Genomic DNA, 24329 nt, shown 5'->3' with positions numbered 1-24329 from the left:
TTGTATATTTATTTATATTACATAATCCCAAAATTAATTTTTAAATTTAAAAAAATGAGTTTAAAAAAACTTTTAATACTTTAAATAATGATATCTTTACAAACATCATTTAAAAAAAATATAAAAATAAATAAATCTAAAACAAGCTGCCTTTATTCTTTTCATTCTTTTGATCAGATTGCTTTTCTAAAAATAACACACAATTTAACGAGTCTCATTTAAATATCTTCCCATAAAATAGTATATTGAGAATTTTGTGTATAACAGAATACATTAATCATTTACTTAAAATAAATATTTTACAAGCATTTGCTAACCATTTACACACATCAAATAACAACATCGCAAATCAAAAACCTATATTCCATTACATCATAAACAATAATTGATGACCTTTTTTTATCAAAAGAAACAAACATGTGTGACTAAAAACATAAACCATCACAAGACTAATCACATTCATCTCAACAATCTAGCCAAACACACTTTATCTTCATTTATATTTCTTATTCCTTGACAAGATGAGCATCAATATCTTTTGTGACCTTTGCAAACAAGACCAAATATGAATCAGGAGATGCAGCTGTAATATCCTCCTTCAGTTTCTCATACTCAATACTCCATTTTACAACCCCACCATGTTCCTTATCAATCACTTGTAATGTTACCTTAAAACTCTTGTAACTATCAGTCGCATCCCCGTCGTAGACATTATATGTGATTATCTTATTTTCATCATCTATAGATTCAATTTTTTCTTTTGTAGTATGTTTTCTTCCTTCTGCAGGGTTTCATAAGTATTTACAATCAGAGTTGAATGATTAGAATAAATTAATAAATAGAATATAGAGACAAATTAATATATTTAGTTTGGTGTATATTGTAAGTGTTAAAAATGTCAAAATTAGTTACCAATCTAATTTTCAAGAATTGTTTTAGAGTATATACTTTTTCCAGTCTTGATTATAAGTTAAAAGTTTTAAATATGATTGCGGAAAATATAAATAAGTTTTAAATATTTTTATCATATTTAATGTTGTTATTATTAAAATGATAGTATTCTTTTTATCTAATAAGAAATTTTTCTAAGTTCGAGTCTAACCCTAAACATGCAGCCGTGTTGTTAAATGCTTTTGAAGAAATTTTTTGTGGTTTTATTCTATTCGAGAAATTAATCTATGTGATTGTGTGTAGAGAATATTTGATTTTTTAAAACATATATAATATTTTTTAAAATTAAATAAATCATATTGAATGATGTTATTCTTACCGACAATTTGAATGAACCAATTATCTATTTAGTACTCTGAGAAAATTAATTATAGTTGGCAAAAAAAATAATTAGCACAAGTTCACATTAATAAATTATAAAAAAAAAAATAATAAAAAATATATATAAAAAGTATATTATCATTTTATTCAATAACACATTAATTAAACTACTACATTCATTATTTATTCTAATTGAAATAGACATCTAATTATTTCAAATATACATTATTTTATTTTAATTAGTTACATTAATATAAATAAATTATTAATATTTATTAATCAATAATTTAAAAACAAATAATTATTGTAAATATACCATTTTATTTTAATCCTTTAAGTTTTGATTTCTGCATTCAATTTTTTTTTATAATAAAACTAATCGCTTAATATTCACTTTAACTGTTATATATATATATATATATATATATATATATATATATAATATATATATATATATATATATATATATATATATATATATATAATTATATATATATATATATATATAATATATATAATATATATATATATATATATATATATATATATATATATATATGAGCAATAAAATAATATTATGAGATATTCAAAACTTAAATTACCTATTGTATATTTCCAGTCCTTAACAGAACCAATATTTTCCCAGTCACCTTCATGCACACTATTTTCATGTACTTCTGGGGACATATTAGGAACATGTTCAAGTTGCTTTCTAAAAATATGGAAGAACTTAGCAGCAGTTGCTTCAATCTCTGTTTCACTCTCTACTTTCCCACTTAAAGACATGTTTATGCTCTCTAATGATGTTTCTACTCATAAATTGGAAATACATTTCCTTAAATAGAAGGTTAATTTTACTATAAAATTAATAGTTCAATCCACTAGCAAAAAGTTTCAGATTATGAGACTTGTTCAGATGTTAGATGAAATCAAACTAATAAATTATTGAAATTAATTCATAAATTTATGTATTAATAGGACATCACAAAATATTTGTATATTTAAGTTGACATTTGTATACTGGTGTAGTAAAATAAAAAAATTATAGTGAACCAAATATTCGCAGAATACTCTTGAATGAATAATGTTTATGGTGGTTCATCCATCCTAGTCGCTATAGCCTATAGACAGAATATTCAAAAAAATATACGCATAATTGTACAAATTAAGGGATTGAATAATGATGTTCTTGTTTTCTCTAAAATATTATCATTTATTTTTAACAGAATATTCTAAAAATATGCATCAATTTTAAAACTTCTCTTTCATTTTTTATTTAATATTTTAACACTTTCATGCATATTTTAATAATTGTTTTTTAAAAAACAAATATTGTATATTAAAAAATATAGGAGAGATATCTAGTAGATATGAAACTGCTTCTTCTATCATGGGTGGTAAAGTTCCTTGTCTTCGACTTGTGTCTCCTTGATGTAAAGGAGTGTCTCTCCTTAGCACCAAAGTTGAGGATCCTTCGGACTGGTTTATGGATATCACTTGTCTCTTCTATTTAGGATCCCTCAAATTGTCATGTCATCATTATTTTACCTGCAAGATAGCAACTTTTGCTTGGTATAAAATTTTTAGCAGTTGGATTGGTGTGTAGTTTTACCTACAATCTTTCGTTTCTCTTTCAGATGTTTTATCCGCTTGGTGGAGTTCCTTGGATTACAGGGATATGTTTTATGATATGCAATGATTTGGTTGATATGAAAATCTCTACACAATATAGTGTTTTTAGATAAGTCGGTGATAGTAAATGACGTGGAACATGAGGAAATTGCATCTTGTTTAATTATGGTAACTCTTGTGCTTTTTTGAGTGTCATTGAGCTTTCGGTGGAGTACTCGATATCACTAGTGTTCTTCTTGATTTTTCTTGAAATTGGTGTTGTGGTTATTGGTTTTAGTTAGGGATGGAAATGGGCAGGATTTGGGCAGAATACTATTGTACCCATCCCCATACATATGATTTGAAAAAATCTCTGTACCCGAGTTCATACTCGTTTGGGCTCCAAAGTTAACACACGTACCCGTGCCCTATAGGTACGTAAGTACCCATATCCGTACCCATTACCCGCATTCCTACTAAAAATAAATATATCAATTATAAAATATCATATTATTTTAAGTTTTTACAAAAATTAAAAAGTTTTCAAAAGATTTATTGTTAAAATAAACAATCACTTATATTAAATCCGTAATGATTTAAAATTGATAGACATATTTTTATATAATAATATAAATTAAAATTAAAATATATAAATATATATATTATGCGGGTATGTGGCGGGATGGATACCAAAATGCCAATACACGCACTCACACGCGCTTATTTTTGTGGATAAATACCCGAGCCCGTACCTGTTTTTACGGGTTTTTACCTTACCCATTGTGGATAGTTTTGCGGGTGTCCATTGGGGATGGATTAAATTGCCATCCATAGTCCTAGTTTGAATATCTCTAACTTTTATCCTTTTTTTTTTGTTTCTTTGGTTCTTGTTTTTTTGTTTTTGTTCCTTTTGTCATTATTGATTTTCCTCCCCTAGTCGTGTTGGAGACTTGTGTTCTTTTTTAGAATTTTTGTTTTTCTTTATGTGGCTGAGTTAGATACCTTGTGTGCCTTTCCAAGAAAAAATAAATTGAATAAATAATTAAATTATTTGATTTTATTGAATTGTTCTTTTTAGATTTGGGGACAACTTAAGTAAAGTCATGATTGTTAAGAATATAATTCATTGTCGAAACACCTAGTTGTTAAAGTGTTGAGGAGTTAGCCTCAACATAGAATTTTATTTAGGCCCAATTTTGCAGTGTTCGCATAATTAGGTATTTGGCCTTTGCTTGAGGAGCAAGCAAACCCAAAATCTATAAATAGGGAGTAACCCTTATTGATTTTAAGACAACAGAAGTGCAGTTGCACAGTTGAATAAAATTTCAGTTTGAGAGCCGAGAGTTACTCTGCATAAATTATTCTTCTTCTTCCCCTATTTTGATAAAACCCTAAATCCCTTTCTTCCAAATTTTCATCTTTTATTTCTTCTTCCATTAACAATTGTGAAGGGATACAATCTTGCAACCTAGTGTGGTTGATTCACTCGAGTGAATAGTGAAGAAAAAAAGGAGTAATCAATTAGAAAGATTGATTCTTGTTCATCAAGATTTGGTTCAGAATTCTCCATAGATTTTTGTGAATTTCTTGAAGAGAAGTTGGTGAATTTCCAACATCTGGTATCAGAGCACTGGCTAAGCGATTCGTGGGAAGAAAAATACGATGGTGATGAATCATCCAAATGGGCATTTTCCAACAAGTCTCCCAATTCTGAAGAATCAGAATTATGAGAATTTGTGAAAACAGATAAAGGTTATCTTTTGCTATCAAGATCTTTGGGGTCTTGTGAATGAGGGAGTTACATCGCTTGCAACAAACGCGACTGATGAAGAAAAGGTTGCACACAAAGAATTGAAGAAGAAAAATTATAAAGCTCTCTTTATGATCCATCAATGCGTTGAAGCAGGCAATTTCGAAAAGGTTAGTGATGTTGAATCAACGTGAGAAGCATGGGAAATTCTTGAAAAAATGTTTGGAGGTGCATAAAAGGTGAAAGAAGTGAGGTTACAAACTCACAAAAGAACGTATGAATTTCTTTCAGTTGGAAGAGAATGAAAGCATACTTGATTTTTTCAGTAGGGTTACAAAACTGGTGAATGAAATCAAGGTATGTGGAGAAGTGTTGACATCAAGATCAGTAGTTTCAAAGATCTTGAGGTATCCAAAGTTCGACCATGTTGTAGTAGCCATAGAAGAGTCGAAAGATTTGTCAACATTGACATAGGAAAAGCTTCAAGGGACACTTGAATCTCATGAAAAAAGAATGGATGAAAAAACTATTGGGAAGTCGAAAAGTGATGTGGCTTTGCAGGCGCAATCAACAAGAGAAACGAAAGGCAAAGGAAAGTGGTTCGACAACAAAGGTAGAGGAGACTAGAACTATTCGACTGGTCGAAATCAGCAAGAAGGAGGATGGTCGAATAAGAGAAAGTCCTCATACCAAAGCAACCAAAGAGGTGGTGTTGTAGGTAAAGGAAGAGGTGGTGGTCGAAAACCTGACAAAAGCGACATTCAGTGTTTCAACTGTCAAAAATATGGTCACTACTTTAGTGATTGTCCTGAAGAAAGATTTTACGACCAATGGTACTTGGACTCTGGATGCTCATCACACATGCTGGTAGGAAATATTGGTTTGTCAACATGAAACCCTCAATGAAGAACATGGTAAAATATGCAAATGGCAATATTCTAGCAGCTTAAGGTATTGGTGATGTTCTGATTATGAGGAAAGATGGAAAAAGGTCAGTAATTTACAATGTACTGTACATACCAGGCATGAAAAGTAATTTGTTCAGCATAGGGAAGTTGATCAAAAAGAACTACAAAATGGCGATTGAGGATAAGAAAATGAAAGTTCTCGACTCAGGTGGAAGGTTAATCTTGAAGGCTCTAATGTCTCAGAATAGAACATTCAAGATTGAACTAAATGTGATATAGCACAAGTTCCTTGCAACTTCAACTAGCATGGATGAATGGATATGGCACTATAAACTTGGACATCTCAACTTCAAAGACATCATAGACCTGAAGAGAAGAAATATAGTTTCAGGGTTACCAAAAATTGATATTCCAAATAAAGTACATGAGGAATGTGTGCAGGCGAAGCAGCACAAGTGTTAGACGGTGTGGCTAGTGATCGAGAGGGGGGGGGGGGGGTGAATAGATCACCTCTTTGAAATTTAACGGATTTAAAGTTTTATCAGAGTTTTTAAAATTGGCGGAAAAATTTAGTCCCGAATCGACTTCCGTCTATTCTGAACCGCTACTAGAAAACCAGACACACGAGCTTAATGCTGGATTTGAATAAGAATGACAGGAACAATCCACACCAGAATTTTAGCTAATTGAATGCACTTATTATTAACGTCTATTTCCAATGAATAAAACCTAGCTAACAATTTTGTCAAACAGTTGGTGTGTATGTGATCAATGATGAACAACAGTAGTGTTTAATTGAAATTGTTTTCTTGCCACTGCTGTCTTGCAAAAGGAACAATCACAACACACACTAACTGAAATTGCGAAAACTATTTTAAACGTAAAAAGGAGTAAGGTAAGAATACGATACGCAGAGATTTGGTAAGGAAGTTCCCCACGTCGTCCTCGCGTGTGGGTACGTCTCCCTCTCAATTTCAAATGAAATTGAGAACTTTGATTATCAATTATTGCCGAATCCGTTGATACAAGGTTATGATACAAAGACAGAATTCTAAATTCCAAGAACTTCTTCTTGTATGAACCTTCACTTGATCTGAGCACGATCAAGAATTTCCTGCACGAAATTGCAAACAATTCACCGGTTCCACGACCTGCTTGCGAAATCCCCCGATCTCCAAACGCAACGCTGCGGCTGAATCTGTTCTGCAAACGTGACTCCCAAACCCTCAAGAACACTCCAGTTCTTGAAGGATAAACCAGTAGGTTTTTCCTAGAAACCCCCTTCAATCTTCAACTCAGCTAGATCCTTGATCGTTCCGCTGAAAACCACAGCTAGATCCTTGATCGTACCACTGAACGTTATCTCGATAATCCTTTAATCCAAAGAACAAGAATTATTATGTGTTGATGTTCTTGAAGAAAAGTGATTGAGAAGATGAAGAAGATGAAGTGTCTTTCAGGTTTCTATGTGCTCTCAAAACAATTGCTCCAACACTGCTTTTTGATCTTGTGTTCAATTGTTTTTCCCTCTAAGAATTCGTCACCTTTCACTGTTGTCATAACATGTCTTATATATGCAGCAACTAAAGAAACTGTTAGAGAGCAAAAACAGCTTTATGCATTGATACATGAGAGTATGCATCGATGCATACTGTAAGATAAGTAAATTTTTGGTGAAATTGATTAATCATGTATCGATGCATAATTCGTATGTATTGATGCATGTGATTTTTCCACTAGCATGTATCGATGCCTAATGCGTATGCATTGATACATGTGATTTTTCCACTAGCATGTATCGATGCCTAATGCGTATGCATTGATACACAGGCTGTTTCAATTGGTCATGTATCGATGCAGGGATCGTATGGATCGATGCATAAAGCCTTTTGCCTTTCATGTATTGATGCATGACTCGTATGCATCGATGCATACTGAACAAAAGGAGTTTTGTGATATACCACATGCAGTATGTATCGATGCATAGGCTTATGTGTTGATGCATACTGACACAAAATGGATTTTATGTGTTATTTTAAGAGATGTGTCAATGTAGGTCTTTATGTAAAGTTATGCAGCAATAAAATGGGATAAAACCACAATAAAAACACAAATGTATCATGTAATGTAATGCACAGCTAACGTATGGATGATGATCACACAATTTGCTATCATTCAAAATTAATTCAAAGTAAGGAATTTTCTCACAACAAGAACAACATCAGCAAGGATACATGAAGCAAGTTGTAGGAAATCCCCGAAGTCATATACTTTGATGTGTGTAGTCCTATCCAGGTGGATTCAATTTGAGGCAACAGAGACTTTGTCAAATTCATAGATGATTTCAGTCGAAAAATATGTACTTACCTGATCAAGAAGAAAAGTGAAGTGATTGAGGTATTGGCCAAGTTTAAATATATGGTCAAAAGACAAAGTGGTCGAAAACTCAAGACTCTGAGGACTGATGATGGTGGAGAATATGTGTTGAAATATTTTTGACATGTTTTATGAGAAAGAAGTGATTGTGCATGAGGTGGTGCCACCCTACACTCCACAGAAGAATGGAACTACATAAAGAAAGAATAAAACCATCATGAATATGGTGAGAAGTATGTTGGGGAGAAGTTATGTCGACAACAACATATATTTTAAACAAATGTCCGATGAAGAAGCTAGATGGAATCACGCCAGGAGAATGTTTGTATGGTGTCAAGCCATCTTGAGTCATCTGAATGTATTTGGATATATTGCACATAAACATGTGCTTGATCATTTGAGAAGAAAACTTGATGATAAGTCGAGTCAGATGATCCTAATAGGATATCATTTGAATGAAGGTTACAAGTTATTTTACCCAGTGAACAAGCAAGTAGTGATCAGCAAGGACGTGATCATATATGAGCTTAAGGAATGAGATTAGACTAAAAAAGTCAAGAAATATTCTGTAAGAACCTTATGTAAAGAACTAACAAGTGAAGTCGAAAGAGAAGTTCAACAAGAAGTCAGAGGTCAAGCAAGCACAAACAAACCTCAAAGGACAAGATACTTGCTTGCAAGGTTACAAGACTGTATGATTACATCAGATGATGTGGTCGATGATGAAAGTGAGATGGTACACTATATTTTCTATGCAGATATTGAACCAGTCAATGCATCTGAAGCATTGAAGGATTCGAAGTGGGTGAAAGCAATGAATGAGGAATTGGAGTCCATCAAAGTCAACAACACTTGGTCACTTGTCGAATTTCCTCAAGACAAGAAGGAAATCAATGTGAAGTGGGTATACAAGGTGAAGTTGAATCCCAAAGGTGAAGTAACTCAACACAAGGCAATACTTATAGCAAAAGGATTTCTTTAGAAGGAAGGAATCGACTTTGATGAAGTTTTCGCACATGCGGCTAGAATTGAAACGACCAGGTTGGTTGTTCGTCTAGAAAACATGAACAACTGGAACATGTGTCAGATGGATGTGAAATGTGCATTCTTGAATGGCCCCTTAGATGAAGAAGTTTATGTTGCACAACCAACCAGGTTTGTGAAACATGGCGAAGAAAGTAAGGTATACAGGTTGCATAAAGCCCTATATGGACTTAAGCAAGCTCCAAGAGCTTGGAATAAGAAGATAAACAACTTCCTAAGAGAGAAGGAATTTGTGAAGTGCACAAATGAGCATGCAACATATGTAAGAAGAAGAAATAGTGAGTTTCTTATATAATGTCTCTATGTCGATGACATGTTGATAACAAGAAGTTCCAAGAAGGAGATCGAAGATTTGAAACATGACCTAAGTGAGGAGTTTGAAATGTAAGACTTGGGAAATATCTCATATTTCCTATCGAATCCTACAAGAATAATAGAGGCTTGATGATTCACCAAAGAAGATATGCAAGCGAAATACTCAAGAGATTTGAGATGCAAGATTGCAACTCAACTTCGAATCCAGCTGAGCTCAAATTTCAATTGTCGAAAGAGACAGATGAAGATGATATTGATCCAACGCAGTATAAAAGACTCATTGGATCACTTTGATACCTTTTTCACACAAGGCCTGATCTAGCATACAATGTAGGTATGGTGAGTAGATTCATGTAGAAGCTAAAGGTATCACACCTAGCAGCGACGAAGAGGATACTAAGGTATCTGAAAGAAACTCTCGACTATGGAATTTTGTTTCCTGCAACCGTTGAAGGAAAAAAAATGCAAGCTAGTGGAATACACCGACTGAAGTTGGTGTAGTGATGTTGAAGATAGAAAATCCACAATTGGTTATGTGTTTATGCTAGGTGGTGCACCAGTTGCTTGGAGTTTGAGAAAAGAACCAGTAGTAGCATCGTTGTCGTGTGAAGCAGAGTATATAGTCTTTTCTCTTTGTGCATGTCAAGCAACTTGGATGGTGAATTTGGTCGAAGAGATTACAGGGAAGAATCATGGAGCGATTAGCATGAAGATCGACAACATGTCTGCTATCAATATGGAGAAGAATCCGATATCACATGGACGAAGCAAGCACATCGAAATGAGGTTCAAATATCATCGAGAGCATGTAGCTAATGGAAAGTTGAACTTGGAACACTGCAGAAATGAGAATTATATTGCAGATATCATGACGAAAGGAGTGCAGGTCGAAGTGTTCCAGAAATTAAAGTCTATGATGAATGTAGATAGCTTAGACACAATGAATTAGAGGGTGTCTTGAGAATGTAATTCATGGTATCGAAGCATGTTGCTGTCGAAACACCTAGTTGTCGAAGTGTTGAGGAGTTAGCCTCAACATGGATTTTTACAGAATTAGGTATTTGGACTTTGCTTGAGGAGAAAGCAAGTCCAAAACCTATAAATAGGGAGTAACCCTTATTGATTGTAAGACAACATAAGTGCAGTTGCACAGTTGAATAAAATCTCAGTTTGATAGCAAAGAGTTACTCTGTAGAAATTCTTCTTCTTCTTTTTCCTTTATTTTGATAAAACCCTAATTCCCTTTCTTCCAAATTTTCATCTTTTATTTCTTCTTCCATTAACAATTGTGCAGCGATATGATCTTGCAACATAGTGTGGTTGATTTACTCAAGTGAAGAGTGAAGAACAAAAGAAATAATCAATCAAAAAGATTGATTCTTATTCGTCAAAATTAGATTCGAAATTTTTCATAAATTTTGATGAATTTCTTAAAGAAAAATTGATGAATTTCAAATTCTTCCGAATTCTTTCAATATGTATCATGATTAACATTTGCATTGAAGATCTCATCATCAATGACTTTTGAATAATATTTATAATATAAGTATGATTTACGTGTTTTTTCTCAATTTATTTTGTCTCATTTCGATTGGCTAGATGTTTGATAGCATCAATTGTTTCTTGGGCATTTGAGGAAGTCTCATTTGAGTTAGATCCAAAACTTTCTCCATAAAAATTGAATCATTTCATAGTAGCTTATCTACTTTAGCTATAGATATTCATGCATGTTGATTAGGTTTTGGAACATAAAGTAACTTATGTGATATATTTTTCTTTTTAAATGGCTTAATGCGACAATTTTATAGCGAGAGACTAATAGTTTCACCAAAAGAACGCAATGAAAAAATTCTTTCATACCTAACATCAAAATTAAAAATATATTTCTTTTAAACAAGAATAAATTTAGATAGATAATATGATAAATCAATATCCACCGCAACATAATATTTTTAATTAGAAAAAATATGATTTTCCCCCTTAACTATACATTTAGATTAAGATTAGTCTCTTAATTATTTTTTGTATCATATTGATCTCTTAACTCTTTAAATGTGTCGTGTTGGTTCTTTTTTATCTAATTAGCAATAAATTTAACGATCCATTTTTGAATTTTTTCATCGCTAATTAAACGAAATTGACTAACATAACACGTTTTAAAAGTTAAAGGAATAATCTGACATAAAAAAATAATTAATGAATCCAAGGATATAATTAAGGGGAAAAAAAGCATTTTGCCTTTTAATTATCCCCTAGTGCGCTTATACTCACGTGTAAAGGTAGACATTGGGTTAGTTTGGACATGTTCAGGTCTAACATATCGAATTGGCCCAAACCGCAGTTTTGATATAGAGCCCCGAATGCGCCCATTTTTCTTTCAGATTAGCTAGTTTCTAGATTGTTTGGATAACAGATTTTTCGTGTGGGTCTTCGCGAGTTAACATCTAAAAAAGATAATCGAAATTTGAGATTAAAGACTTAAAGAAAATCTTAAATTTCATAGTAAAAAACTAAAAAAAATCAGTATATCTAATCTCATATATGTATCATCAATAATTCAAAAACAACTATTGAAAACAAAAATAAATGATACATATATAGAGAGGTTAATTTTTGTAGCGGTAAATTCATGACCATCAAGTTATGGGTAAACTTAACGTCAGTAAAATCAGAGTCGTCACCGCACTTTTCTTGTTTCCAAAGGACAAGGTAAAAAGTATGAACAAAATCCAAAGATAAGAAGTTTAAAAATCAAAACTAATAAAATGTCAGAGATTACAGGTAAGGGGGTGATTACACAGAGGGAAGGTGTTAGTGCCCAAAGTGTCCTAGGTAGTTCTAGGGAGCTCTTTTTGTGTGCATATGTTTTTTGGTATAAATGATGTTTGATAAAAAGTAGAGTGAGGGGATGAGAAAATAATTCATTGATTATATTTTTGTGTTTGACAAGACCTTCGGTCTTATACCTACGTACCAACATAAAAATGAGGGATCAAAATCCCGTAGTTCGTGGTAAAAATTTCAAAGAAGTTGATGAATTGATTTTAATTAAAAGTTTAACAAGAAAAAAGGCACAAAAGGACTAAAGATTTGAATGAGGTTGTTAGTTCTTTTTGTCTTTTGAAATTTAAGTCAATATGGATAAGTTTATTTACAAATTTGATTTAAGAAAAAAAGTTTGAAAATTCAATGACATAAGACCAAAGTTTCTAATCATTAAAACATGTATAAGTTTGAAATCACAAGCAAAGAAAGTTTTTGAAAAGGAGAGATTTTAAAATTTAAGAAATGGGAGGAGATGAAGAGACTATCCTAGACAAAAATTAAAAGTTAAGAGTTGAAAAGATATGACCAGAGAGAGAGAGAGAGAGAGAGAGAGAGATGTTGTTTTCATTGTCTTTGTCTTGCTTCTGTAAGTAATAAGAAAAACATAATAAAGCATGATTCTGAGAAAAAGTCTTTAATGTTCTTCAATATTGAACAAAACATTTTTTTATGCTCTTGCAATCTATGTCACATAATGATGTTGATGTTGTTGTTATATTTTTGTAATAATCTTCCTATATTTAAAACATTGAGAAATTTATTACTTTCCTCTAATGACAACACTGGGACATTTATTCCTAAACACAATCATTCATTTTTCTTTCACGTTCTCTTTTATGTTCTCTTTCACGTGAAAGCATTTGCCATGAAAACATTTTCTCAAAATAATGAAATGTCTCTAGGATGGATTGCAAATACAGAAAAAAATTCTTTTAGTTTGAATAGATAACTTATCAGAAATTTGAAAAGATAGGTTATTCTCAAAGAATTCATTGTCAAACTCTTGATTTGTTAAACAAATTATTTTAATATTCTGTGTAAACAATGTAAATAAAAAAAGTTTCTCCCCCTCGGTTTTTAACAGAAACCGAGAGGTATATAACGCTTGAGTTGGAACATATTTTATTATTATTTATTTAAAAAGAAATATATTTTACCTCGGTTTTAAGAAATAATTGAGGTAAAATATAAGCGTGTTTATTCAATTTCTTCATCGTCCTTAAATAAATTTTTGTTGTCCATTTAATGAGTATCAATGCTCAAGACACTGTCATTAGTGATCCTCGCGAAACCTAAAATCCTCATTATAAAAGCATTATGAATATTAAAAATTGATAATAAAATATTTAACATGAAAACTTTGAACTTAAAAAGACAAGGATGAGTTCTCATTATTTTGTTGGAAAAATTTCTCAATGATGGATTGCAAGAGCAAAAAATTATTTAGGTTCAAGATTTGTGTTCTTATATAATCATATAATTGAATATTTTTATTTTATTTTCTAACTTTTTTTGTTTGTTTTATATCAGACATTTGATCTTCCTCAAAATCAATGAAACGAGGATCTCTAACATTTGCTCTTCCTAGAGATATCCAACATTTGTTAGTTTGGAAAATATAAAAAAGGTATTTATGGGGTTCAAACCCATGATTATTTAAACTAACCCCTCAGTTATTTTTAAACCGGTGGGAAAAGTAGAGAGTTTTCATGACGCTCTTCGTTATCTTGCCTCTATAACCAAGGTAAAATCAATTTCGTGTCCGAGGTTAAATGTGTTTTTTTGTAGCAGTGAAGTATTGAAGTTGAGTTTGTTGCAACAACCTCATGTGCTTGTCAAGCAGTGTGGCTTCAAAACATTCTTCACAAGCTTGGTCAGACTCAAAGGCAAAGTACAATCATCATGTGTTACAACAGTTCCACAATCAAGTTGTCGAAGAACCTGTTGATGCATGGAAGATGCAAACATATAGATGTAAGATTTCACTTTCTTATGGACTTGACCAAAGATGATACAATTGAGATGAAGCATTGACAGACAGGAGAGCAGCTTGTAGATGTGTTAACTGAACCAGTGAAGCTCGAGTCTTTCAACTACATTAGAACAAGAATTGAAGTTTGTGTCATTTGAGTTTTGCTCAACAATGTGCATGAATCTAATGTTTGTATCATATTTTAATCTGTCTCTTTTGCTAGTTTCAGATTAAGAGAGTGTATATTGGAATGTTAAATAAAATGTTGCAGCATTGTGTTTAACAAAATGTTAGAATGTAATTAACTATAACATAACTAACTACTAGTTACTTATAAGGTTGTTAGTTAAGAGTGTGATTCTATATTATATAAATAATTGATAATTTATGTAAATAAAACAACTTAAAACTGTATTATTCAATAACAACTTTCTTTCACATTCTAACGCACATATTTTAAAATAAGGAAAAACATTTATAAAAAAAATCCTAAAAACAGTGAAATTTTGTGTTGTAGTTGTTGAATAAACTTTAATGTTATAGTTAGTGGATTTCTATTAATAAGTTAGTGGAGAGATTAAGAGTCTGTTGTAGTTGGAAGGTCAAGAGATAGTGGCCTATTAATAGTATTTACTAATAATTGTAAGTTTCTGAGTCTATATAAAGACCAAGGATGTACTCTAATCAAATACAGAAGTAACAAAAGATTTGCTTCTTATTACAAATTGGCATCAGAGCTAATGGCAAACATGTTGAATCAAATGTCGTTGCCACGGCTAACGAAGTTAAATTATGAAAACTGGAGTATCCAAATGAAAGCTCTTCTCGGATCTCTAGACCCGTGGGAGGTGACCAAAGATGGGTTTGAAGAACCAACAGATATTTTGGGATATACGACAGCTCAAAACAAGGCATTGAAAGAGACACGATCGAAGGATAAAATGGAAATATACATGTTGTTTAGGGTTGTTGATGAATCAGGCTTCGAAAAGATTGTCGGTTCGACTACGTCGAAAGAAGCGTGGGTCACGCTAGAGAAAGTGTTCAAAGGAGTAGATCGAGTAAAGCAAGTTCGACTCAAAATACTTCGTGGCGAATTGGAGAGGATGCAGATGAAGGAGTCAGAAAATGTATCTGACTACATCACGCATGTACAAAAGGTGGTGAACCAACTCACCAGAAATGGCGAAACAGTAACTGATGCACGAGTTGTTGAAAAGATTTTGAGATCTTTAACAGATAAATTTGAGAATATTGTGTGTGCAATAGAAGAGTCGAAGGACCTTTCGACGCTCTCAGTCGAAGAGCTCGTTGGTTCCCTCGAAGCACACGAACAACGTAAGATGAAAAAGAAGGAAGAAGGAGTAGAGGACGCAAATCAAACCAAGGAGCAAATCAAAGACGAAAAGGTACTCTTTTCTCAAAAATTTCGAGGAAGAGGACGTGGTCGTGGAGGACGTGACAGTGGTCGAAGTGGTACAGGCAGCAACTTCGAGAGAGGACAGTCGAGCTAGCAAAATTGGCGTGGCAGAGGACGTTGTCAAAGAGGTGGTAGGTCGAACCATTCCAACTTTGGATGCTACAAGTGTGGGAAGTATGGTCATTATGCGAAGGATTGCAACTCATTCAAATGCTATAACTGTGATAAAGTGGGACATCTTGCAAAAGATTTTCGAATCGAAAAGAAGGTAGAAGAAACAACCAATCTAACTTTGGAAGCTGAAGCAAATGAAGGTTTTCTCTTGATGGCTCAAAATGAGATCAACTCAAATGATAATGTTTGGTATCTTGACTCAGGAGCAAGTAACCATATGTGTGGTTATAAAAACTTGTTTAAAGAAATGAGAAAGATTGAAGATGGAAATGTGTCTTTCGGAGATGCATCGAAAGTGAAGGTCGAAGGCAAGGGAACGATCCGTTACTTGCAGAAGGATGGGTTGATTGGATCAATTCAAGATGTTTATTATGTACCAAATCTTAAGACCAATATCTTGAGTTTGGGACAACTTACAGAAAAAGGTTATTCGATACTTATGAAAGAACGGATACTGCATTTGAAGGACAAGCTGGGACATCTGATTGCTCGTGTCGAAATGGAGAGAAATCGAATGTACAAACTGAATCTGATAAACGTTCGAGAAAAATGTTTACAAGTAAATTTCGAAGACAAAGCGTCACTATGGCATATACGCTTTGGTCATCTACATCATGCTGGTTTAAAAAGGTTGGCGAAAAAGAACATGGTGCATGGACTACCAGATATGGATTATGAAGGAAAGTTCTGTGAAGAATGTGTGCTTAGCAAACAAACAAGAACTTCATTTCAAAAGAAGGAAGAATATCAAGCTAAGAATATCCTTGAATTGATTCACACCGACATATGTGGGCCAATCACGCCAGAATCTTTCAGTAGGAAAAGATACTTTATTTCCTTTATCGACGATTACTCACGGAAGACATGGGTTTATTTCTTGAAAGAAAATTCTGAAGCATTCGAGGTGTTCAAAAGGTTCAAAGTAATGGTGGAGAAGGCAACCGACAGACACATTAAAGCAATTCGATTTGATAGAGGTGGTGAGTATACTTCGACAACCTTTATGAAGTATTGTGAAGAGCAGGGCATAAGGATATTTCTAACTGCAGCATACTCACCTCAAAAAAATGGGGTGGCTGAAAGGAAGAATCGAACAGTCCTTGACATGGTTCGTTCAATTCTTAAAAGCAAGAACATGCCAAAGGAATTTTGGGCAGAAGCTGTACAATGTGCCATTTATGTTCAGAATCGATGTCCACATTCGAAGTTAGAAGATCAAACACCATAAGAAGCGTGAAGCGGACAGAAGCCAACAGTTTCTCATCTCAAAGTATTTGGTAGTGGGGCTTATGCACACGTACCAGATCAACGAAGAACGAAGCTTGAAGACAAAAGTCAGAAATACATACTTATTGGGTATGATGAGAAAACAAAAGGGTGCAAGCTATTCGATCCCATAAGAAAGAAGGTGATAGTGAGTAGAGATGTTTGAATAAACGAAGCAAGTCAGTGGGACTGGAATAGTTCGACAGAAGTTATCGTCGAAGTTGAAGAATCATCTGTCGCTGTACCACCAAACATTTCCACAAAACTTGAAGACTCTGACAATGAAGATGAACCTCCACAACCCATAATGCGAAGTTTGCAAGATCTGTATGATTCGACAAGTGAAGTGCACCTTGTATGTCTCTTCGCAGATGCTGAAAACATCAGTTTTGAAGAAGCAGTACGAGACAAGAAGTGGAAAAGTGCCATGGACGAAGAGATCAGGGCGATTAACCACAACAACACTTGGGAGCTAGTTGAATTGCCAAAAGGTAGTCAACCCATTGGTGTAAAGTGGGTATTCAAGAAAAAGATGAACGCTCAAGGAGAAATAGAACGATACAAAGCGAGACTTGTTGCGAAGGGATACAAACAGAAAGCAGGAGTTGATTATGACGAAGTATTTGCACCTGTTGCAAGAATGGAGACAATTCGATTACTCATATCTCAAGCTGCTCAATTCAAATGGCCAATATTTCAAATGGATGTCAAAACAACTTTTCTTAATGGTGTACTAGAAGAAGAAGTCTATGTTGAACAACCACTCGGGTACATGAAAGCTGGAGAAGAGAAGAAGGTACTGAAATTGAAGAAAGCGCTATATGGGCTGAAGCAAGCACCTCGGGCATGGAACACACGTATCGACACATATTTCAAGGAGAACGGGTTCGAGCAATGTCCGTACGAACATGCCCTCTATGTGAAGAAAAATGGAAGGAATGTATTACTTGTTGCTCTCTATGTCGATGATCTTATTTTTCTGGGCAGTAATGGTCAGATGATAGAAGAATTTAAAAGCACAATGACACGTGAATTCGAGATGACAGACTTAGGCATGATGAGATTCTTTCTTGGTCTAGAAATTCGACAAGAAGAAACAGGAATCTTCATCTCACAAGAAAAATATGCAAAAGAAATCTTGAAAAGATATAAGATGGAAAGCTGTAATCCGGCTTCGACGCCAATGGAACCAGGAACAAAGTTGTCGAAATTTGATGGAGGAGAACGTGTAGAAGCAGGCAAATATCGAAGTTTGGTAGGAAGTCTTCGCTATCTCACATGTACAAGACCAGATATCTCATTAAGTGTAGGCATTATAAGTTTATTCATGAAGGAGCCAGTTTACACACATTGGAAAGCATTGAAGGGAATTCTGAGGTACATTCAAGGAATAGTGTCACTTGGGATGTTCTACTCGAATTCCGACAAATACAAGTTGGTTGGTTACTCTGACAGTGATTGGTGCAGAGACATAGACGATCGAAAAAGCACTTTTGGATATGTGTTCTTCATGGGAAATACTGCATTCACTTGGCTTTCTAAAAAACAGCCAATAGTAACACTTTCGACATGTGAAGCAGAATATGTAGCAGCATCCTGGTGCGTTTGTCATGCAATATGGCTCAGAAGATTGATGAGTAAAATGGAGCTAAAACAGAAAGGTGCAACAATAATACAAGTTGACAACAGGTCAGCAATTGAGTTAGCAAAGAATCCAGTAAACCATGAAAGGAGAAAACACATTGATGTTCGCTTCCACTTCATTTGAGAACACGTGAAGGAAGGAAATGTCGAATTGAAGCATGTAGCAAGTAAGGATCAAGCAGCAGACATTTTCACAAAACCACTATCAAAATAAATCTTCGACAGAGGCAAGAAATTGATAGGCATGATGAATAGAAGAAACATTTAAGTTTACAAAGGAGTTTTGTTGAATAAACTTTAATGTTATAGTTAGTGGGTTTCTATTAATAAGTTAGTGGAGAGATTAAGAGTCTGTTGTAGTTGGAAGGTCAAGAGATAGTGACCTATTAATAGTATTTACTAATAATTGTAAGTTTCTGAATCTATATAAAGACCAAAGATGTACTCTAATCAAATACAAAAGTAACAAAAGATTTGCTTCTTATTACAGTAGTTACATTATTTGTCGGATAACATTTCTCTTATATTAAACAATTTAATGAAACAAATTTTATTTGACAAGCTATAAAACTCGAGCCATACACACTTCATCTTTGCTTCTATTCCTTGACAAGATGAGCCTCAATAGCTTTTGTGACCTCTAAAACAAGGTCCAAGTATGAATTAGGAAATGCACCTGTAATATCCTCCTTTACTTTCTCATACTCAAAACTCCATCTCACAAGTGCACCATATTCCTCATCCATCACTTCTAATGTTCCCTTTAAACTCTTGTAATTCTCACTCACTTCCCCATCAAAGAGACTATATGTGATGACCTTATTCTCATCATCTAGAGTATCAATTTTTTCTTTAGCACTTTCTTCTCTTCCATCTGCAGGAATTCACAAGTATATATTTAAAATCAAATATATTACTTTTGAGCAATAAATAAAATAAAATAAAAAACTACGAAACATAAAAACCTTAATTACCTATTGTATATTCCCATTGTATGACAGAACCAACATTTTCCCAGTCACCTTCAATCACTCTAGCTCCATGTACTTCAGGGGAAATGTTAGGAATATGTTGAAGTTGCTTCCTAAAAATATTATAGAACTTAGCTGCAGATGCTTCAATTTCATATTCAGTGAATACTTTCCCACATAAATCCATTTTTCTGCTCTATATAATGTATAGATATAAAACAATATAGAACTTATAAATCACTCTACTAATAACGTATAAGTTGACATTGCACATTTTCTAATTAGTAAGTGCATTACACGTCAAGTCTCTAGCATTGCCTAGTGCACGTTTTGTCTAAAATAATTTATTATTTAATATTTTTTTATTATAATTAATTAATAATTCCAAGTTCCAAACAATTAGTAACCTATATCAACAATGTGAGTTAGTTGTCATGATAAAAAATATTAGATAACGAAGGAAGAGATAACTTTATAACTCCAAGTTCCAAACAATTACACAGTGGCGGAACCAGATAAAAAAATTTGGGATGACCGCTAACGTAAAATAAAGATTATAAATAAAATGTAAATAGTATTTTAAATAAAATATTAAAGTTAAAATAAATACAAAGTTAATTACTAAAAATTTAAATTACATGACTTAAAACTACCTTAAAATAATGCTTTACGCGTTTCGAGTGACTTGAAATCGTCAATAATTGACTCTGAACTAATGCTTGCACTAATCTCCCCTTCAATATATACTGTTATGCTATCTCCAAGAAACCCATCATCCATCTTGTTTCTCAACTTAGTCTTAATAATTTTCATTGCTGAAAAAGACCTCTCAGTTGTGGCCGTAGAAACGGGAAGAGTCATAATAAGACGAAGTAGTCTATCAATCAAGAAGTAAGTTTCAGCCTGTCCAGATACAACCAAACATGAACATAGTTCTTGAATAGTTGATAAATTATTCAAGTTTGATGCTTGACGAGCAACAAATAGAAAATGTTGGAGTTGAAATTGCAAATTATTCTTCTCTTGATTACTAAAATCCATAGGATAATATTTTTCAACTAAAGAACAAATAGTATCAATGCTAAAAGCTTTATATCCATCCTTAGGAGATAAAGAACAAGAAAGAGATAACAAATTCATTGCCTACTCACTGAATCTGCTATTCAACTCTTGTAACTGTTTGTTAATGGTAGTGAAAAAGATTTCCACTTTAAAGTAATGTTGAATTGTGACTTGATTCTCTTCAAGACGGGAGCGTCCAAATCTTGTTGTTGAATGAGCATCATTAAGATTAGGAATCTCAATACCATGCTTTTCACAAAAAGATACCACTTTAGTAAACAATATATCCCAACCATTTTCTCTCAAACCTTGAATAAGATGTTTTGTTGAACGAACCAAGTTCATAACATTAACTACATCTTGATTTTTTTTTTGTAAGACTTTACAAAGCATATATATTATTCCCATGATTTCTTTCATCAAGTGCAAAATAAATATAAAATCAAATGCCTTCAAGTAATTGTAACAACTATCTGCATCCCCACGTGTAGCATAACTCCCTTTATCTTTTGCAATTTTTTTTAAAACTAAGCAAGTTGCTTCATACATGTTTATCAAGCTAGAAATTGAGTCGTAATATGATCCCCAACGAGTATCTCCAGCCCGTTTCAATGTACCAACTTGATTTGTACCTTTATCAGTTACAATCTCATCATTCTCTAATAAATAAGCAATTTCTTCTAATTGGGCAGCTTGTAACTCATCATGACGCTTTGTAGAAGAACAAACAACATTCACAACAAAGATCAGCTTCTCAAAAAATTTATGAACAAGTTTGACTTCTCTTGATGATATAACTAATGCAAGTTGCAATCGATGAGCAAAACAATGAACATAGTATGCATAAGGACAATCCTTCATAAAGAGGGCTTGTAAACCATTCCATTCTCCTCTCATATTGCTAGCACCATCATACCTTTGGCCACAAATGTTAGAAACATCAAGGTTATATCAAGAAAGTATATCACATATTGCTTCCTTAAAAGTTAAAGATGTGGTGTCTTTAATATGTGTCACATCAAAAAATCTTTCTTGTATTAAACAAACTTTATCAACAAATCTTAATACAAGAGCCATTTGTTCCTTTTTTGACTCATCACGAGCTTCATCAACAACGATACAAAATTTGGAATCACCAATTTCCTCACGAATACTCTTTTTCACCCTACTAGAAATGATTTGCAAGAGCTCTTTTTGAATTTGATGTGAAGTATACTTGTAATTTTGTGAAGCATTTTCCAACACAACTTTTGCAACTTCATCATTGTAGGATGCTAAAAGTTTCAATAACTCAAGAAAGTTACCTTGATTTCTTGATTTGCTACTTTCGTCGTGACCCCTAAAAGCACAAGCTTGTAGTGTTAACCAACGAACAATGTCAATTGAAGTCTTGAGTCGTAACCGATTATTCATTCTTTGACTTGAATTTTGCACTTGAATAACATTTCTAATATGACCATCTTGATTCAACAAGTCTTGACAAGCTTTCATTGCATTGTTGTGTGGTGAGCAAGGATCCTTCCCTATGTGTTTAAAAAAGGAACAATGTTTTCCATTCCTAACTTTCTTCCAATTTCTAAAACCCATAGAAATAAAGACAAGTGATCTGGGACGTCCACTTAGTTTTTTGCTAAAAAGGTAACATGGTAAGCAATATGCAGCATCTTCAGATGGTGAATATTCTAACCATGATGGAAATATGTTAAACCAAGTATGTTGAAACCTTCTCGGATGATCCTCGTTACCGGACAAAGGATAGTTTTCTAAATGAATTTGATATGGACCCCATTTTAGATAAGCTCTTCGTATTGCATCCACTTGATTTGGTGGATATTGCCAAATCGGAGGACGCTTTCCAGGATCGCGTTCCAAAGAAATTTCAAAACCATGATGCTCTTCAATTGTTGGATTCTCAAGAACTATTTCAGATTCGGATGTCGGGATTATAATTTCTTCATCTCTCTCTTCTCTTTCAATTTCACGTGATTTCCTTTTGAAAAAAGAATCAATTTTCCTATTATTCATTTTTACTCTTCCTATAATATCATATCAGATCCAAAAATCAATTTAAAGAACATAAAAATTAAAAGAGAAAAAAATTAATAAACTTAATTAATCAACTTTAATCCGTTTTCAAATACCGGTAACTTCACTATTTGAAATTAGCAGCAACAATGATTAAATAAACCTTATTAAAGTGTATAACTATATTTATAAATTACAGTGTTATGAATTGGTATAATAAACCTCATATAGATTATTTTAACACATCAAGAAAGAAGAACCCTAAAAATCTCAAAAACACAAATCAAACAATCACTTTAATTTGTTACTTTTTATAAAAGAAGAATGAATAAAGTTTTTTACCTGTTAGATGCCGATCACTTTAATCTGTTCCAATTTCGGTGCCGGTAGCAAACCCATGTGAGAAAGAAAGGAAAGATAGGAGTTTTTTACCTTATATGTATTTTAACCTAACTTTGAATGAAAAATAAAAAATAAAAAATAATTTTAATTTAAAATAAGGATGTTTTAGTAATTTAATATATATGAATTAAAAAAAATAAAAAGTTGAGGGTGGTCGTGGCCTTCCCACGTCCCCCCTCAGTTCCGCCACTGCAATTACGCCATTCCAATATCATGTTGGAGAAGTAGTATAGTGGAAATCATGCTGAAGGACATGGAAAACTTAATATAGTATTACCAATTTCAAACGTTGAAGATGTTGCAAGTTCAAAATTGTGAAAAAGTTGTGGTAGCTTTTCCTTCCTCAAAGCAGAAGACTTATAATAATCTAGACAAGTTAGTAGTTAAGGATTGTGCTTTAGTGCAGGAGATATTTGAATTGACTCCTAGTGAAAATAGTGCCACAGAGGTTACAACACCAATGAGAATAATTGTTTTAGTTTGATTGGCAAAGCTAAAAAATACATTGAGTATGTGTTAAAAGTTGTAATTCTATGTTCTGATTGAAAGCTAGCATTCGACTGTGTCGAAGTAGCTAGTCGAAGTTCAAGAGTTAGTTGTATTCAACGTAGCCGAATATAAAATATAGTCGTGTCGAAATGTAACTTATAATTTTGTATTTTACATTTTATATGTTTTGGATTTGGGTCGGTCTGTATAGTTTGGACATTTGGTTTAGTTGCCTATTTAAAGGACTTTGTATAATGTAAACAGATAACTTAACTCAATCATAATTTTCATAATTCGGTTTTCAGTTGTCTTTCTTTTCTCTCTTTTCTTCTATGTCTTTAATCTTTCTTGAAAATATTTGTTACAACAAATTGGTATCAAAGAATCCGATTGTGATTCAGAGAGAATTTGTAATGACAAACAGAACAACAACATCAATGCAATTTCCAGCGAATCTACCGGTTTTAATTGAGTCTATCTTTGAATTTTTCAATGGTACCATCAATTTGCATTTTTATTTTAAAGATCCATTTACAACCTTTTGGTTTTGATCCTGGGAGGAGTACTAGTTTTCAAATTTTATTACCCATAATTGAGTCTATTTCCTCTTGAATAGCTTCCTTCCAAAAGGAAGAATCGTGAGACTTTATAGTCTCTTCAAATGTTTCAAGATCATTATCTAGGTTATAAAAAATTGGTCCATGATGATTTATGGAATCATTGTTTCCTTCAACAAGGAGCATGAAGAAGTCTGATCCATAGTTTTTCACTTTTCGGATTCTTTTACTTCTTCTAGGTCTTG

At 33.0% G+C, this 24329-nt stretch overlaps 2 protein-coding genes across 2 annotated transcripts; both read right to left on the bottom strand.

Moving 5' to 3' along the window:
* Window positions 1-506: 506 nt before the first annotated feature.
* On the bottom strand, window positions 507-2058 carry LOC127092737 (MLP-like protein 34). The gene is made up of 2 exons (XM_051031620.1): window positions 1875-2058; window positions 507-781 (listed from the first exon to the last, which is right to left on the bottom strand). The coding sequence occupies exons 1-2, from the start codon at window positions 2056-2058 to the stop codon at window positions 507-509; spliced, it is 459 nt and encodes a 152-aa protein (XP_050887577.1).
* Window positions 2059-18942: 16884 nt separating this feature from the next.
* Window positions 18943-19762, bottom strand: LOC127092735 (MLP-like protein 43). The gene is made up of 2 exons (XM_051031619.1): window positions 19553-19762; window positions 18943-19452 (listed from the first exon to the last, which is right to left on the bottom strand). Exons 1-2 carry the CDS (start codon window positions 19734-19736, stop codon window positions 19178-19180), a joined length of 459 nt encoding a protein of 152 aa, XP_050887576.1. The 5' UTR covers window positions 19737-19762; the 3' UTR covers window positions 18943-19177.
* Between the last annotated feature and the right edge of the window lie 4567 nt (window positions 19763-24329).

This window comes from Lathyrus oleraceus, chromosome 6 (genome assembly GCF_024323335.1).
Source record: "Lathyrus oleraceus cultivar Zhongwan6 chromosome 6, CAAS_Psat_ZW6_1.0, whole genome shotgun sequence".
In the NCBI taxonomy this organism is placed as follows: domain Eukaryota; kingdom Viridiplantae; phylum Streptophyta; class Magnoliopsida; order Fabales; family Fabaceae; genus Lathyrus; species Lathyrus oleraceus.
This window is presented reverse-complemented; position numbering and strand designations above follow the sequence as displayed.

Bases quoted from the DNA above. Each gene is read 5' to 3' on its own strand.
- LOC127092737 (XM_051031620.1), bottom strand. From the start codon at position 2,058: ATGTCTTTAAGTGGGAAAGTAGAGAGTGAAACAGAGATTGAAGCAACT. The intron at 782-1,874 runs GTAATTTAAGTT...GAAACCCTGCAG, and splicing joins GGACTGGAAATATACAATAG to AAGGAAGAAAACATACTACA.
- LOC127092735 (XM_051031619.1), bottom strand. From the start codon at position 19,736: ATGGATTTATGTGGGAAAGTATTCACTGAATATGAAATTGAAGCATCT. The intron at 19,453-19,552 runs GTAATTAAGGTT...GAATTCCTGCAG, and splicing joins ACAATGGGAATATACAATAG to ATGGAAGAGAAGAAAGTGCT.